This window comes from Scardinius erythrophthalmus (assembly GCF_964197995.2).
Source record: "Scardinius erythrophthalmus genome assembly, chromosome: 12".
Taxonomy (NCBI): domain Eukaryota; kingdom Metazoa; phylum Chordata; class Actinopteri; order Cypriniformes; family Leuciscidae; genus Scardinius; species Scardinius erythrophthalmus.
The window spans coordinates 35,990,067-36,006,998 of NC_138232.1; the positions used below are offsets into that span (position 1 = coordinate 35,990,067).

Genomic DNA, 16,932 nt, shown 5'->3' on the forward strand with positions numbered 1-16,932 from the left:
GAAACTTAACACTAAAATACTGTATAGAACTTTGAGTCAATAAAGATTATCTTTTTTGACCTTCTAATCGAGAATTAAGTAATTTACTTCAAATTTGATATACTGGTGGTGACACATGACTCTTCAAAGTCAAACACATGAAGTAAAAAAAAGTTCCCCATTTATACAACTCTATGTAATCTTCATCTTTATCCACCAGATGGCATAATGGTTTGATTAACATGAAAACGAATGAGAAGGCCCAATAATTCGCATTTATATATAGACTTAAAGTGACATGTCAAAATGCGACGTTTGTCGTTTTGTCATAAAGACTGAATTATCAATATTACAAATTACCAAACTAAATATGCCAAAGGCAAGCGAGTAGGTGCACTCGCGCAAGCAGCAAACATGTGCCTGTAAATCAAATGGGAGTTATTATTTGAGCATTCATTGTTCTGATTGGTCGAGAACAAGCGAACCACGGTCTCTGATTGGCTACAATTTGACACTGGCGAGTCTCTGGCCATGTGAAGTATTAGATGACAGTCGACAGATGGCGCTGTGGAGACACGTGAGTTGATTGAGTCAAAGGATCGCGGTGCTGTTCCAAAGTAGTGTGTGTCTGCGTGTGCACTGTGTAGTGTTTTTAAGTGTACTTAATGCGAAACATATTTTGCTAAATGTGTCGTTACGTTCTTTTGGATTAATTTTCTGAACAGACATTCTCAGTTTGTGCATTTTTATCGTCCTAGTTCGTGATTCTCAAAATTCTTCTCAGTCTAATTGACAACAGTTGATCTTAGTCAGGTCCAGCGCGTAGAACCCAATGTAAACAAACCCCGGTCCGCGGTCGAAGATTAGCTGTTTTTATCCACAAATTCGCCTGGAATCATCGTCAGCGGCTTTCACTGGCCTTTAAAGTGTGTTGGAGTCAGCGCGAGATGATTTGGCCGCTTTGCCAGGCCTTGGACTGAAGTTAAAGCCATTTATTTGAGTGTCAGAGTGTCAGATTCGTATCGAGGCCTCATATCTGTGGATGAGGAAGTGAACGGACCGAGCTCACCCAGGTGATTAAATGCTCTTTATTTATATGTTTTATTAGGTGACTGCATAGCAAAGACATTTTAATCAGATAAGTCTGTAAGAATATCTCTGTCAGCTGTTAAAGCGCGAAGCGGTTCGTTAGCATCCTGGCGCAATGCTAATTTGGCCTAGAGAGCTAGCAGTTTGCTAAGCGGCTAACTGTGTGTTTATACATATAATATAAGTTCTTCTTAACATTGTGTCGTCCTCCAGACAAGGCTAAATCTGATGCCTAAATGCCATTGTGATCTTAATTATATATCAGCATGTCATCGCATTTGGTTACGTTACTTTGACCTGCTATAGTTTTGACAGGTAACGTTATGTATGCTATCTAACGTTAGATAGCTTGGTTATTAGCTTTGCGTGCCGTTAGAGTTTTACCTGACATTTCCTTTTTACTGTTTGTCATATTATGTATATATTTTTTGGAGTTGCTAATATGTTTTACTCAAACTATCATACATAGTCATAAATATGGTAAGACAGTCTCTTGACTTATGACATGCACTGATAAGCTATTTATCTAAGCTATTGATGTTTAACTTATTTGCACTTTAGTTGTCTTGAATGTAGGAGTTAAATATAGATATTTATGTGTGTGTAAACACCTCAGTGTCAGACAAGCTGCTGCCATCCTGTCCTATTCAGTTCAGATTTTGACAGCTGCCTGCTGAAGGACACTAGCTGGGTCTTTTAATGAGAGATTGATTACGCATATTGAACAATTGTAATTTCTTGTCCTAGACTAAAGCATCGCTTTCTAATGTGCTGCTATATAAAGATTTTTGCTGTTTTGTGGAAACAAAGAACAATATAGTGCCAGTGGTTTCACCAGTCTTAATAGACCGTCAATGGTTTATTGTCACTTAGCACAGATATTTGAATTATTTCATTATTAATTAATGCAATTATTTATGTAATAAATGGATTGTTCTCTTGTACAGGAGAAAGGATCCCATTTCATGGGAGAATCCTCTTTCCTTTACTCCTGGGTGAACCGGTGATCTGTCAAAATGGGTATGTAGCCTACTCTGTTTGTAAATATTAGACAAAATACATTTTTTTTATTTGTTAGTAGTACAAATGATATAATGTCTTTAACTGCTATATATTTGCATCTAAAAATGGCTAATGTACTTATTATGTTCATATTTTACTGCAAAAAAGGTTATGGACACGGTTATAGTTAGGTTTAAGGGTGGGTCAACAGTGTAATTAATTACATCTGTAATTACAAGTAGGAATTTTTAAATATATATGCAATGTAAAACACAAGTGCATTGCATCAAATGATTAATTTAAATATTAGTACGAAGTAGTTAAAGACACTTACTATAAAGTGGTAGCATAAATAATAATATTATGAGAATTTGTAATACTATTACTAATATGTTGCAGATGAACAGGAGGCCTTGAATTCCATCATGCAAGACCTGGTGGTGCTGCATCGGTCCAGTCGACCATCTGGTCTGTCTGACCTGAGCAAACCCAAGGCCTCTTCTCCAAAGAACCAGGTTTGCATTGTCTCTTTTGTAATTCACATCAGCACCAGCTGCTTACAGTGTTTTTTCCCCCCAGAGAAATTAGTTGGAGCTGAACTTCAACTAAACATTGCCTAATAAGTCATTACTACTCTCTAATGCCACTTGCACACATGCAAACAGAGCATGTACTGTGAATGTGACCACAGCTGAATTAGGGTGATGATGATATCAGTCAGTGTAAACAGGCAAACCACTTACACATACTATAGCATAGGGTTAAGCCTGGTTTATACTCGCCACGTCCACATTGAGCGTATTGTGTGCACTGCAAAAATGACATCATTGCGGTGTGGGCGGCTGCACACGTTGTTTGCACGAGACCCCACTTCACGTGGCGCGTGGATGCCATTTTTTGCATCTTTGTGCGTGGGTCCGCCTTCTGAAGATACACGACACTGAGTAGATTCTGGCCGAGCAAGTGTTTATTATAAGGGGGCAGAATCCGAATCTCATCTCATTACTTTTACATAAGCTACTCTTTTATTCTTTCCTTTGGACAAGTACTAATATTAACTAGTAAAAATATGCAATAGTTTACTCAATATTTATGTCCTTTTTCCATCTGAGGAACTTTTCATTTAAATCAAACGGACTGTGTTGAACAGCCTAAATAGATTCAAAATGTTTAATGTAAGATGTAAAATACTGAAAATAAATTCAGTAACACAAATTTAACCATTCTGTTTCAGGGGTGTAACAATACACTAATTACACAAACCGATACAAATCATGATACTGCACTTGTGATATGAAATTAACTTTTTTATTATGATTACTTTATTATTATTATTATTATTATTATCATTTTATTATTGTCAGGGCCCACAAATATTACCCCATTGCATTATTTTACATTATATTCAACATTATAGATAGTAGTTTAAAAGAAGGACAGAAATCGAGACACATCGTTGCATTTTTATATATTGTGATATCTTGATATAACAATGTATCATTACACCTACACCCCTATTCTGTTTCAATCATAATATACAATATATATATATATTTTTTTTCACCAAATTGAAGTGGCAAATTGTCAGATTATTATTTTAAAAAACATTTTAATATTTTAAGTATACTTTTTACAAAAACAAACATTTTAAAGGTGCTCTAAGCGATGTCACAAGTTTTTTAGGCCAAAACATTTTTTGTCACATACAGCAAACATCTCCTCACCATACGCTAGCTGCCTGTCCCCTGAACACACTGTAAAAAAGCACAGTCTCTGTAGACACCCCAGGGTCCACAAACGGCAACAAAAACAAACTGGGCAAACCCGCACCACGAAAACATAACAAACTGTTCCAGCCAATAACCGACAAGAAGGATTTGGGGTGGAGTTTGGGGGGTTTGTGCGCGGATGAGGAGGAGGGAGGGTCTAGCTAGCTTCCGTTTTGTTTGACAATAATTTAAACGTCAACAAGAAGTGATGTCACCCAACATCTCTTAGAGCACCTTTAATAATATATTAATATACCACATAGACATGGACAATTCAAACTGATTTGTGGAAGTTAGCTACTTAAAACCCCGGTTTTGTACTGAAGTTTCAATAAGAGGCATAATTAAAACATCTTTGTATTTACAGAATTATGGAGTTGTGAGAAAAGGAAGGAATGTGAAACTAATCTAATGATGTAGTCGCAGTGGGTTTCCCAGTTCTATACGGACTGTAGTGAATATGATTAATGTGCATTGAGATGCGTGTAAAACTGTGTTTGCTTCTCCACAGAATGACGTCCGGGTGAAGTTTGAGTACAGAGGAGAGAAGAGGTAATAACCAAGTCCCGCTTCTGCTTTTCTGCTCTCCACTTCCTATTTTTATCACTTCCCTCTTGGGGTTTCTCTTAATTAAACCTGTCCGACCATGCCCTGCAGTCTCTGTGTAATGGATGTTGTTTTAGTTTGTCCAAACCTACGTTTTTATTCCCAGTCCTTGAGGATCACTTCACACAAGAAGTGTTTTACTCTAAGCCAAATGAACTAAGGAAATTAGTGATGTAGTTTGATTTTTTTCATGTGGTTGTGTGCATCTGGGTTGGTGTATACAAAGGCTAAGAACCTAAAACTGGTAGAAAAGACTCCTTGAGTTGGAATATGAATTAATAATGTTCTTTTTTTTTTCTTTGGAATTCTCATGTAATCACTAAAACTTCAGTGCAATGCTAATGATGTAATTATTATAATTACAGAATGCATTTGAAGGAACTTTTTTTATTTATTCTGTTAAAGTAGCATATGATGGTGTGATGATTTATAATTTATTATCTGTTACTTAAGGATCCTGCAGTTCCCTCGACCTGTCAGTCTGGAAGATCTGAGCGCCAAAGCTAAAGTAGCGTTTGGGCAGAGCATGGACCTGCATTACACCAATAATGAGGTAACAGAATCAACAGCTTTAACACATTTAAAATATACTGTATTTATCCGAATATTTTGATATGTGGCTGCCACAGTTCTTGTTTTCCTGACGATTTACCTTTTCTCTTTCCGGTAGCTTGTGATTCCATTGCGTACTCAGGATGATCTGGATAAAGCTGTGGAGCTGTTGGATCGTTCAGTGCATATGAAGAGCCTAAAAATCTTGCTGGTGCTCCCCTCTTGCACTCAGGTCAGTGATCATTATAAACCATGCTCAGAGAGAAAGTGTTAGTCTGAGACCTGTGATCTAATATAAAAGCTAAATGCCTTAAATGTAATATAGATGTTTACTACTTGCGCTTTTTAGAATTCTGTCTCCAGTAAGGACCTGTTGCCTGCTCATGAGAACTTGGACAACACAGACTTCAGTGCTGCAGATAAAAAGAGCATGCTGGCACTCATAGGTGGGTTGCATTCAGTGTTTCTGAATTGCATCCTTGTCATGAAGTTAACATAAAATCGAAATTTACTTTCTTCATTTTATGTTCTTGCCTATTGTTCACAATATATTGGTGAATTTTATTCTGAAGGAAAAAATTCTCCTTTTCTCAGTCAACATAAAATCACAATTGACAATAAAAAATTAAATTCATGTGCCCTCTTAATCAGTAATAATCAAAATAGTTTCCCCTACCACTTGCATTGACATCTCTTCTCTTCTCTGATGACGTTTTCTGGCTTGAGGGCGGGGCAGCCTGTCACTCACATGAGATCGCTGCGGTAGCAAACCACACCAATCCAATGAATGATCCAATCATATCCTGATGGATAAAATCAAATCCCATACTACTTTTTTTTTTTCACTCGGTCGACAAGCGGTGTCACTTGTATATACGTCACAAGGAAAGAAAAGACTGTTGCAACTTGCGTTTAATGATGACTTAAAAAATCTTTTTTCAAAATATACTGGACTGATACTTTTTCAATCCCACTGCTCCAAATAAGTATTCTGTTCAGATCATTAAACTACATAAGGTGTTTCTTCAAATAGAACCACAACATAAATTACATTTTCATCAGCATTCTGTCTTTGTCCTCTCCCTCTTCAGGTTCTCAGTCAACCGATCGTAGTTCTCCTCCTCCAGGCTATATTCCTGATGCTCTGCAGCAGGTGGCCAGAAACGGCTCTTTCACCAGCATCAACAGTGAGGGCGAGTTCATACCAGAGAGCATGGACCAGGTACATAGTCTGATAACACGTCTGGTTCGGTTGATGTGGGTTCACTAAAGCAATAGCATAATCAGTGTCCTGATGGCTTGTTTATCATTTTCTGTCTTTCTCTCTTTAGATGCTGGACCCTCTGTCTATGAGCAGTCCTGAGAATTCAGCATCAGGCAGCTGTCCTTCCCTGGACAGTCCACTTGATAGGTAAACGACTAACTGATACGTGCCTGCAGCCATAATCAAATTGTTGCAGAAATCAGTGCCTTGTCGATAGGCGTCTTGTATATGTGCATTACTGTAAATGCAATTTGTGCATGTTTACAAACTCAAGGATGAGTTAATGTATTTTCGGTGAAATTTTGTTGGTAGATTTGAACTTGTATTAATAGCATTCTTTTAACCTGTGTCAGGATGCCACATGACATGACCAGGCATCCAGTGACAATCACAGAAACTTTTGATCTCACAGACATACCCTACCGTTCAAAAGTTTGTGGTCAGTAAGATTTTTTTTTTTTTAAGAAATGTATGCTTTTATTCAGCCTAGGTGCATGAAATTGTTCAAAAGTAATAGTTCTACTTATAATGTTACAAAAGATTTCTATTTCAAATAAATGATGTTATTTTTTAAATGTATCGTGGATTCCAAAAAAAATTATAATTAGCTGCACAACTGATTTCAACATTGATAACTATAAGAAATGTTTCTTAAGCACCAAATCATTATATTAGAATGATTTCTGAAGGATCGTGTGACACTGCAGAAATGGCTGCTGAAAATTCAGCTTTGCCATTGCAGGAATAAATTAAATTTTGATATATATTAAAATATTATTTATTTAGAGTTATGTTAAATTGTAATAATATTTCACAATACTACTGTTTTACTGTATTTTTAATTAAATAAATTCAGCCCAAAATCTCACTGACCCCAAATTTTTGAACGGTAGTGTGCAGTTCACATTTTTACTTGGATTAATAATACTGAGAATACTGAGTGACTCTTTCACTGCATCTCTTACAGTGAAACCTATCCCAAATCTCGTATGCCTCGAGCCCTGAGCTACCCAGATAACCATCAAGAGTTCCCTGGTAAGCTCTTGCTGACCATTCTGCTTTGATGTCACATGAGAGCTTATGTTAGTTTGAATTCCTCAATCTATCATGTTTCTGTGCTGCTGTTTCACAGAATACGATATACCAGTGTTTGAAAAAACAGGGAAGGGAGGAACCTATCCTAGGCGATACCACATCTCGTTTGGTTTGCAGGACTACAGCGATGGTGAGGTTATATTGTATAAATGGATGCTTTAGTCATCTTTCTAAAAAGCAAAACCATGCATCCTCGAACTTGCATGTGCTGTTCCTAAATTAGATCTTCTTTCTCCACTCAGGACGGAAGACCTTTCCAAGGGCGCGGCGGACACAGGCTCATGGTTTCCGTTCTCCGGTGAGCTTCAGTCCTACAGAGCAGCAGAGCCCCAGCACTAGCAGTGGAAGCAGCATCTTCACCCCTGAGCTAGAGGAACCAGGGCGCAGACGCCGTGGCAGCGATATAGAGCCCAGCTCTAACCCTACTCTATCAGTCATGGACATCAGCCCTCCCAGCCGCTGTGAGTGGATTTAGGGCTGAAAGGAATTAGGGCACAGATTGTGTTGGACCAGTTTGCTTTGTACTAACATTGTTCCCATTGTGGGTGATCATGGTGTTTACATGCTTGAACTTGTCGGCCTGTGATCACAGAGTGATGTTTTTTTATAAGCAGATGAAACTTATTCTAGTTCTGATTTGTCAAATGTGACATTACTAAATGTCCTTGAGTTTGACAATAACACATTTTGCATTTATAATTTGCTCAGGTGCAAATTTATTTTGCTTTCCAATAACCCAATAATTTAAATGTCGTCTTGTGCACAATGTACACTCCTATTAAAAAATTTGGGGTCTGTAAGATTTTTTCAGCAAGGACGCATTAAATTGTACAGTAAAGACATTTGTTCCAAATATTTCTATTTCAAATTAATGCTGTTCTTTTGAGATTTCTATGAATCAGAATCTTGGGAAAAAAATATAATGTTAGAAAAATATTTTGTCAAAGTATCATGGGTTTCCACAAATGTACAACTCTTTGAAATGTAGCAAAATAGTTATTTTAGATAAAAAAGAAAAAAATCACTATATATATATATATATATACATTATATATATATATATATATATTTTTTTTTTTTTCTGTATTTTTGATCAAATAAATGCAGGCTTGGTCAGTATAAAAGAGACTTCTTCCAAAAAGATTAAAGACATCTTACCAACCCCAAAAGTTTTAAATGTGGTGTACATGTGCAACCAACCAGTAATATCTTAGCCTACTTTTTTAGTCCTGTCCTACAAAATTTCTTAACCCACTGTACTCAGCTATAAATTGCTTTTTGAAAATGTATAGTCTTTTATAAATTACAAATCTAGTAAGCACGTAGAGCTAGAAAAGTAATTTAACTTTTTTTTGGTTAAAAAACGGAGGGGAAATATATGTATAGTGTGTTGTTCTTGGTTTGATCTTCTCTCCTCTCTGTGTTTAGCCCCTCGGGCTCCTACAAACTGGCGTCTAGGGAAGCTTTTGGGGCAAGGAGCGTTCGGGCGAGTATTTCTATGCTATGATGCGGACACAGGCAGAGAACTGGCTGTTAAACAGGTTCAGTTTGACCCGGATAGTCCAGAAACCAGCAAGGTGAACAGTTTTTTCAGGCTTTGTAAGATAGACACCTTTAAATTTGGTCTCTACTGAACTTTTGCACTTTGTTTGTGTGTGTGTTCAGGAGGTGAGTGCTCTGGAGTGTGAGATTCAGCTGCTGAAAAATCTTTTCCATGAGCGCATTGTTCAGTACTATGGCTGCTTGCGGGACACGCATGAAAGAACGCTTTCTATCTTTATGGAGTACATGCCTGGGGTAAGTGCGTGTTAATTCACTGACTTGGAACACACATTCTTGAGCGCTGATTGTTTAAAATATTTTGAATGTTTATGTGTAACTATATTAGTGCCTAATTACAATGTTGTTAATCTCAAAAACAGTAAATATACATAACACACTGACAGCTCTTGGTTCTTCACAAGTCGGACAGTAAATGAGATGTTAATTTAACTGCCCCAATAGATTCAGTGAGTTCATTTAGTGAAGGATTTGTGCAACCAGTGAGCTTTTTAAAAAACATTTTTTCGTGAGAGAAAGTTTGACAAGTTACAGTCAGGATGCTAGTAGATACTTTGTCTTATTTATGGAATGTTGAATATTTGTCCATAGGGCTCCATTAAAGACCAGCTGAAGTCGTACGGTGCTCTGACGGAGAATGTCACACGTAAATATACACGGCAGATACTAGAAGGCGTGTGCTACCTGCACAGTAACATGATTGTACATAGAGACATCAAAGGTGAGCCAACTGCATGCCCTGCTGTTGTGAGTTATGACAAGCTGAATTGCATATTCTGCAATAATGAAAATGGTTTCTGCAATAATGAAAGTATAGCACTCAACCTTAACCCTCAAACTAACTAAACTTTCTTTTAATGTTTCAATCTTCCAGTGCTTCTAAATTGTACATTAGCAGAATATTCAAAATAATTTTAAAGGGGACCTATTATGCTAAATTAATTTTTATATTGTTTTTGAACATATTTATGAGTCCGCAGTGTGTACACACTACCACCCTATTGTAAAAATCCATCCACTCAGTTTTTTATTTTCCCCATAAATCTGAAACAAAAATACGACGCTTAAAGTTCAAAGCAAAGGGAGACACTTTCTTTTAAAGAAATAGCTTTTTAAGGACTACAACAAACGACTGGTAGGGACTACAGTGAGCTTCTTCACGAGTTAGTGACATCACTAACCCTAAAATTTACATAAACCCTGCCCCCGAGAACACACAGCACTGTTCTATCTTCATGGAGAATATATTCTCTGGCTCTGTATGCATCTTACAACAGTTCCCACACAAGCGATTTACAGATTATCATGACAGAATATGCTAATCAATGACTAGAAGATAGTTAACTCCATATCAGCTACATAAATTCATCAACTAACCATTCAGAAATGTCCTGTTGCAGTCTACATGTTGTCACTTCTTGAGTCTCTCCATCTTTGTCCAATTCTGGTTTGAATGTAAAAGGCAAAAAGTTGTGGAAATTTTCCGTGCGTGTCTGTGTGAGGTAATCGGAGCTGCCGGGAGCAGCAGCTCATTTGCATTTAAAGGGACACACACAAAAACGGCACGTTTTTGCTCACCCTCAAAAAGTGACAATTTTAATATGCTATACAAACTGATTACCGGGGTATTTTGAGCTAAAACTTCAAATACACTCTCTGGGGACATCAGAGACTTATTTTACATCTCGTAAAAAGGGGCATTATAGAACCCTTTTAAAGCTACTTCAGTTATTCAGTCAAGAGCAGTGAGTGATTTTCTGTTTTTCTTCTGTTGTTTGAGTCATATTAACAGCATATTTAGCAGTAGGTACTGTACATTCGACTGCTGCCACTTTAATACACAGATCTAATATACACATGCGATTTATTTCCCTGCTGTTTACGTTCACATACATGACAGACTGTGTTTGTGAATTTTGTCTGTTTTTGACATAGCCTTGTGTGTATTTGACAATTTAAGCACAATAAGACGCAGTAGTTTAATACTCACGGGATGCGCCGTCTGACAGCCAGCTTTCTGTGCGCTCAGAAAACCATATATCAGAAGTTTCAAATGAAATGGCTTTAAAACGCATAAAGTTTCATGATGATTAAGAACTGCAAAGACACATGGCTGCGATAGAGATTATAATCAAAACCAAACAGATGTTTTGTTACTATTTGGCAGAGTATCCTGGCACGAGGTGTAATGGCACAGGGGGTGGAGAGCAGCAGCTCATTTGCATTTAAAGATAAATGCTCGAAAACAGCATATTTTTGCTTTCACTGAAAAAGGTGCATTTGCAACATGGTGTAATAAATGATCTGTGGGTTATTTTGAGCTGAAACTTCAGTCACATTCTGGGGACACCTGAGACTTAGGCCTATATTACATCTTGTAATGGTACTTTTGACATTCTTAGAAATATTATATATATATATATATTATCTTACAAGTTTTTTTTTTCAGGTCAAGATACCCCCACCCCCCCATAATGAATTTTTTTCCCCTGTTCTTTTATTCATGTAGGTGCCAATATCCTTCGGGACTCTGCAGGTAATGTGAAGCTGGGTGACTTTGGAGCGAGTCGGCGGCTTCAGACCATCTGCCTGTCCGGTACGGGCATCAAGTCAGTGACAGGTACACCGTACTGGATGAGCCCTGAGGTCATCAGCGGAGAGGGGTATGGCAGGAAAGCTGATATCTGGTAAGCCCTTAAAGTGTGCATGAAAATTCCTCCACATTGTGTTGTGTAATTCATCCATACACGTTTCATCTTTTGTGTGTTACATGTTAATGATGGTAATTCCGCCCTGATTCCAGGAGCATCGGCTGCACCGTGGTGGAGATGTTGACCCAGCGGCCGCCCTGGGCGGAGTACGAAGCAATGGCAGCCATTTTTAAAATCGCCACACAGCCCACCAACCCCACTCTGCCGCCTCACGTGTCGGACCACTGCCGCGATTTCCTTAAACGGATTTTTGTGGAGTCTAAACAGCGTCCCGCTGCTGAGGACCTATTGCGGCACACTTTTGTCTACTAGCCACTCCACCTTCCATCTCTGACCAATCAGAGACTTCCATAAAAGTGTCTGTAGGAGCATTACCCTTTTGAGACTCCTCCCAGCAGCCCTAAGAGCCCCCACTGGACCAGAGCGCATAGCGAAGAGGGCAATGGCCTGATCTCACACCTCTGCTGGGGCAGGACGGTGATTTGGAGCAGCTTGATTCCGTACGAAAACATTGCACCTTAATTTCACTCTGGGGTAAGTACCCCTAAAGACTAATGGATATCGGTACCCCAAAAGACTAAAGGATGTTGTCTTTTAAAGACTCTCATTTCTTTGTTTTTAATGTTTTAAAATCCCCCTTGATTGTGAGCCTTGGCTCTGGGGAGTATGGTTGGGTTCTGGATGCACTGGGTTAATGCAGGATGATCTCGGAATGTCAACCCCAGAACAGGTACGCCAATACGCTGCTAAAGGGTAAAAGAAAAAAAAAGAAAAAAATGAAATGAAACAGAATAGATGACAGGATGTATGGGACTCTCCTGCTCAGCTTTCATGGCTCCTAAAAGTTCTCATTTTCTTGCACAGTCCTCCTAGAACCTACACACATGAACTCTGATCGAAGATCTTACTGTAGAATATTTACTAACTATGCTGTAAAAACATTTACATTTGCTGAACTCTCTCTCACCTTCCGATAGCAACCACATATACCGGAGTGTATTCACTCTCTCCAGCTCTAGAATTCGTCAGGATCTCTTGTGCCCGTTCCTTTCTACCTTCTGCTTCGTTTCTGTTTTTCCTGTGTGCCTTTTTACAAACATCTCCTTCCTCTTTTTTTTTTGTATTCTGCTCTGTCTTAAGTGTCCAATCATTTTTCTAGAATTTTCTAGGTTTAATGCACAGCTACTCACAGTCTTTCTGACTTTTGGTCTGTACAGGAATTATTTAGAACAGCTCGGCTCTTCATACTGTTTCTAGATCAGCATAAGCAGCTCCGCTCTGCCTTTTCCCCTTTTGGTCCCTCTGCTGGCAAACTGATCTCGGGTCAGATTCACCTGTGCATTCTTTCAACACAGTGCCGTACACTTCAATCTGATCAGGTAGGCAGGTTGAATACACACACACACACACACACACACCAAAGCGAAAAACCTGAACCACACAGGCAGGGTTTAGTGCCTGGACATTAGTTCACCAACATTTTACAGTATGAATCGCTCTGATTCCACTATAAATCTCAAGAACATAGAGCGTTAGATTGGAATAGAGAAATGGATTGAAAGCTGAAACTGCAAGTGCACTTCCAGTCAACACAACACAACGTGGATCCTTTCTGCTGATATTTTCCACGCAAGAAGTCTGATGTTGTAATTCATCAGCAGTGTTGTTCTCTTCAGAGTTTCTCACTCTAATGTATTTCTGCAGGTTTCAGAATGTGCAGAATTTCACAGATCATAACAACACTCAGCACTTGACAGTACTTTGCCTGTAAATTAACCTCGCTATCCCACGATGCCTTGGGACTTGTGAAGCACTTGGTTACACACTCTCTGCTAGTGCATTTAAGTGAGCAGTCACGTTGCTGTTCAAGATCTCTCCTTCACGTAGTGCTGTAGTGCCTGCCTTCATGTCGGTGAATACATGCATTTTTGGGGTTACCCTTGCTCCTCCCATAATCCTTTGGGTTTGTCTTCTTTATTCCTTGTCACAAACTGCCGTTCTAGATTTCCCCTCTCTCATAAATATGAGAGTATGGTACTTGTAATTTAACATGCGCGTCTGTTAATTTAATCGCCGTATAATGGAAACGAACATTTAAAGTTCAAGCAGTGATTTCATATTGCTTGCTCGTAGTGACCTGAGTATAAAAATAAAAATAAGCTCCGTACTTGCATGACACGTTCGAACAGGATACGCTCTTGTGTGTAAATCATTGGTCAAACTTACACATTTGGTTCAGTGACATACGCCATACTGGCACATACTGTGATGAGAATATTTTCTGAATTCAAATTATTTTGATATATATTTTTTGGAGAATACTATCAAATATGTCAGGGTGATACAACTATCCTGCTATCATAATGATGAAAAAAATCCACATTAAAATAAATGCTTCACTTTTTAATATTTGAACGGTTGTTCAACGGCTAAATCAGTCGTGCTGAAATCAACATGAGGAAAATAAGGAAAGGATATCATGTAGAGGGAGATTTGCCATTGACCCATGTGTCCACGATCATTGTTAGTTTTAAAACAATGGACCAATGAGCATGTCTTAAAACACGTTCTGGTCGATTGGGATCTGTTGTGTCGTTTTAACACAAGATCGTGTCCCGTATGAACGCCAGGCCAAAAGATTGTGATAACGTGAGAGAAACTAGCTTTGCTGTCAGTGGGTACAGCTATAGTAACGGGACTCAGAATTACACTCCAAGCAAACGTTTACAGTTTTGTTTTCTATTGGTGACAAGAGAGTCTACCTCCATAGTGTCGAGTTAATTTTGAATGATTTCACGCGGCTGTTCCAGATCGTGATATCACGGAAGACCCGCTCACACAATAGACAGCTGAATTAGCAGTTCTCTATTCGAGTCCAGACTTTGGCCTACAGCCATTTGAAAAGGGGCAGGCCCACTTTGTAAGCCCCGTGCAGCTCTTCTTTTTCTTTCTTTCGGTTTTCTTTTATGATGCCATGTGTTGCCAACCTTGGGTTGCTGTGGCAGTATTTGAAGGAATTTCTCCGCACCCAGTATAACGAGCAAAATTTCTGCTCTGTATAGGTTTAAAGTGCCAGTTCGTAGAACTAAATCCACATTTATTTTCATTTAAGCAGCGAAAGCATTACTATTTCAAATGGTGTACAGACATACTACAAGAAAAGTAGGCAGTGTATGTTTGTAATGTATGTACTGTTAATTTCTTTTGATGCTGAAATGTTTGCACATTTTGAGACCATGATTTTTACACTGATTTTAATACTTTTGCCAGTGTTCGTCAGTCATTTTGCGTGTGTGAGTCTGAATGCTTGTTTTCTGTTCAAGAGAATCTGAGAAAACGGTTGCCCTGGTTACCAGCTTTGTTGGCTAAGTTGGTCACATGGTCACTCTCTGATGCTCACGTTTGGCACTTGTCTGTGGTAAATTCATTGCCACTGTAATGAAATTAACACATGCACACACGGTGTCTGGTTCTTTTATGAATCCAGATTTAAATAATGAGAGCCAAATGTCTAAATGCTGACCAGTGCCAAAGAAACTGACTTAGACCAACATGACTGGTACCCTGGTTAGAGGATGGGTTAATGCAAATCGGGAATCTTCCTACTAGAATGTAATGTCAGATTTTTCTTCCACCACTAGGTGGCATCATATGACTATTTCCCTGTATATAAAATGTTGGATTTTTTTTTTCCTTCAAAATATCTCTGGACTTAACAATAGAGTTCCGTAGCTGCAGAACGCATTCTGTTTAATTTATGATAATAAGTAATTACGGGAAGTTCTCCGTCAACTCAAACACGCCACTGCTGCCACTCCAGGGTCATGAATGCACTTTGTATTTGTTTGTGTGGGTGTTATATTGTCTGAGTGTGTCTGTGTGTGTTTGTCTGTGTTTCAAAGAGACTCCTTTTCTGTGTGCCGATTGAGTGAGATTATTGCCAGCGCACTCAATGCCTTGCGCCTTGTACAACTGATGACAGAAAAGTTATTAAACAAAAAAAGAGAAAAAAAAGGAAATACAAAAGAAGATAAGAACTCTGAAATGTAAGTTTTTGTAGACGGTACACTTATCTGGTACAGAACTTGTATCTGTTGTTTGTTCTCTTTGTCTATTGTATGAGAAAAGCCATGTTTATAATTCAATTTGGTTTGTGACCAATAAGCCTGTTTATATCAAATCTGTATATCAGTGGTACGCATATTTTTTTTATATATATATTTTTATTTTCTCTTTTTTTAACTCAAATTCTACGCATGATTGGCATCTCTGTGGTCTGCTGATGGCAGCACTGATCGGGGTATTTGCAGGATGACATTATGAGATTGTCTATGACGGCTGGCACTTTGTAAAGTGTTGCTAATGATGATGAAAATAAATAATAAAAGATATTTATTTCACATTTCATGGTGCTACATTGATGTTGGTCTTAAGATTATACAGTGCACTGTGTCTCAATACAATTATCAGTTAAGTTTAGTTCTCAATGAAGGGCTAAAATTATCAGGAAATTTGGTGCATGTTTCAGCTGCTATTTTTACAGCTAGAAATTGAGCAATATCTATAAATTATATTCTAACATCCTTATCTCATTTAAAAAAAATATTTACACTACTGTTCAAAAGTTCAGTGAGATATATTTTAAATGTTTTTGAAAAGTCTCATGCTAACACAGGCTGCATTTATTTGATCAAAGATACAGTAAAACAGTAAGAGTAAAATATTATTACAATTTAAAATAACTATTTTCTGTATTAATATATTTTAAGGTTGAATTATTTTCCTGTGATGCAAAGCTGAATTTTCAGCATCATTACTCTCAGATGTCAGATTACAGTCACATGATCCTTCAGAAATCATTATAATATGCTGATTTGCTGCTCAAGATAGATTACTACTTAATATTTTTTTGTGGAAGCCTTTATGCATTCTTATGGAAGCTTGTTTCCGCCACAAAATAAAACATTTTAAAAGATCATTGCGACTTTTTATCTCACAATTGCGAGTTTACATCTCGCAATTCTGACTTTATTTATCAGAATTGCGAGATATAAAGTCAGAATTGCGTGAAATAAAGTCGCAATTGCGTGTTATAAAGTCAGAATTGCGAGATATAAAGTCAGAATTCTGACTTTTTTTTCTCGCAATTGCCACTTTATATCTCAGAATTGCGACTTTATATCTCGCAATTGCGACTTTATTTCTCACAATTATGACTTCATATCTCGCAATTCTGAGAAAAAAAGGTCAATTCTGACTGATATACCGCAATTGTGAGATAAAAAGTCGCAATTATTATTATTTA

The 16,932-nt window shown here is 37.9% G+C and overlaps 1 protein-coding gene across 3 annotated transcripts; it reads left to right on the forward strand.

The window, feature by feature from the left end:
* Nucleotides 1-526: 526 nt before the first annotated feature.
* On the forward strand, nucleotides 527-15,619 carry map3k2 (mitogen-activated protein kinase kinase kinase 2). 3 transcript variants are annotated; one of them, XR_014031285.1, is made up of 19 exons: nucleotides 544-1,052; nucleotides 2,016-2,088; nucleotides 2,470-2,585; nucleotides 4,351-4,391; nucleotides 4,899-4,998; nucleotides 5,116-5,229; nucleotides 5,347-5,443; nucleotides 6,089-6,219; nucleotides 6,329-6,408; nucleotides 7,229-7,296; nucleotides 7,394-7,486; nucleotides 7,599-7,817; nucleotides 8,785-8,933; nucleotides 9,022-9,153; nucleotides 9,508-9,637; nucleotides 11,426-11,603; nucleotides 11,720-12,357; nucleotides 12,845-13,006; nucleotides 15,530-15,619. XR_014031285.1 is itself a non-coding variant. In XM_081381764.1 (17 exons), the coding sequence occupies exons 2-17, from the start codon at nucleotides 2,085-2,087 to the stop codon at nucleotides 11,937-11,939; spliced, it is 1,872 nt and encodes a 623-aa protein (XP_081237890.1). In that variant the 5' UTR covers nucleotides 527-1,052; nucleotides 2,016-2,084; the 3' UTR covers nucleotides 11,940-12,382. The 3 variants fall into 3 exon arrangements, 1 of the variants encoding a protein (XP_081237890.1); XR_014031286.1 differs by having other exon boundaries at nucleotides 11,720-12,161; XM_081381764.1 differs by lacking the exons at nucleotides 12,845-13,006; nucleotides 15,530-15,619 and having other exon boundaries at nucleotides 527-1,052; nucleotides 11,720-12,382.
* Nucleotides 15,620-16,932: the final 1,313 nt, after the last annotated feature.

Bases quoted from the DNA above. Each gene is read 5' to 3' on its own strand.
- map3k2 (XM_081381764.1), top strand. The intron at 2,586-4,350 runs GTTTGCATTGTC...GCTTCTCCACAG, and splicing joins CCTCTTCTCCAAAGAACCAG to AATGACGTCCGGGTGAAGTT. The intron at 5,444-6,088 runs GTGGGTTGCATT...CTCCCTCTTCAG, and splicing joins GAGCATGCTGGCACTCATAG to GTTCTCAGTCAACCGATCGT.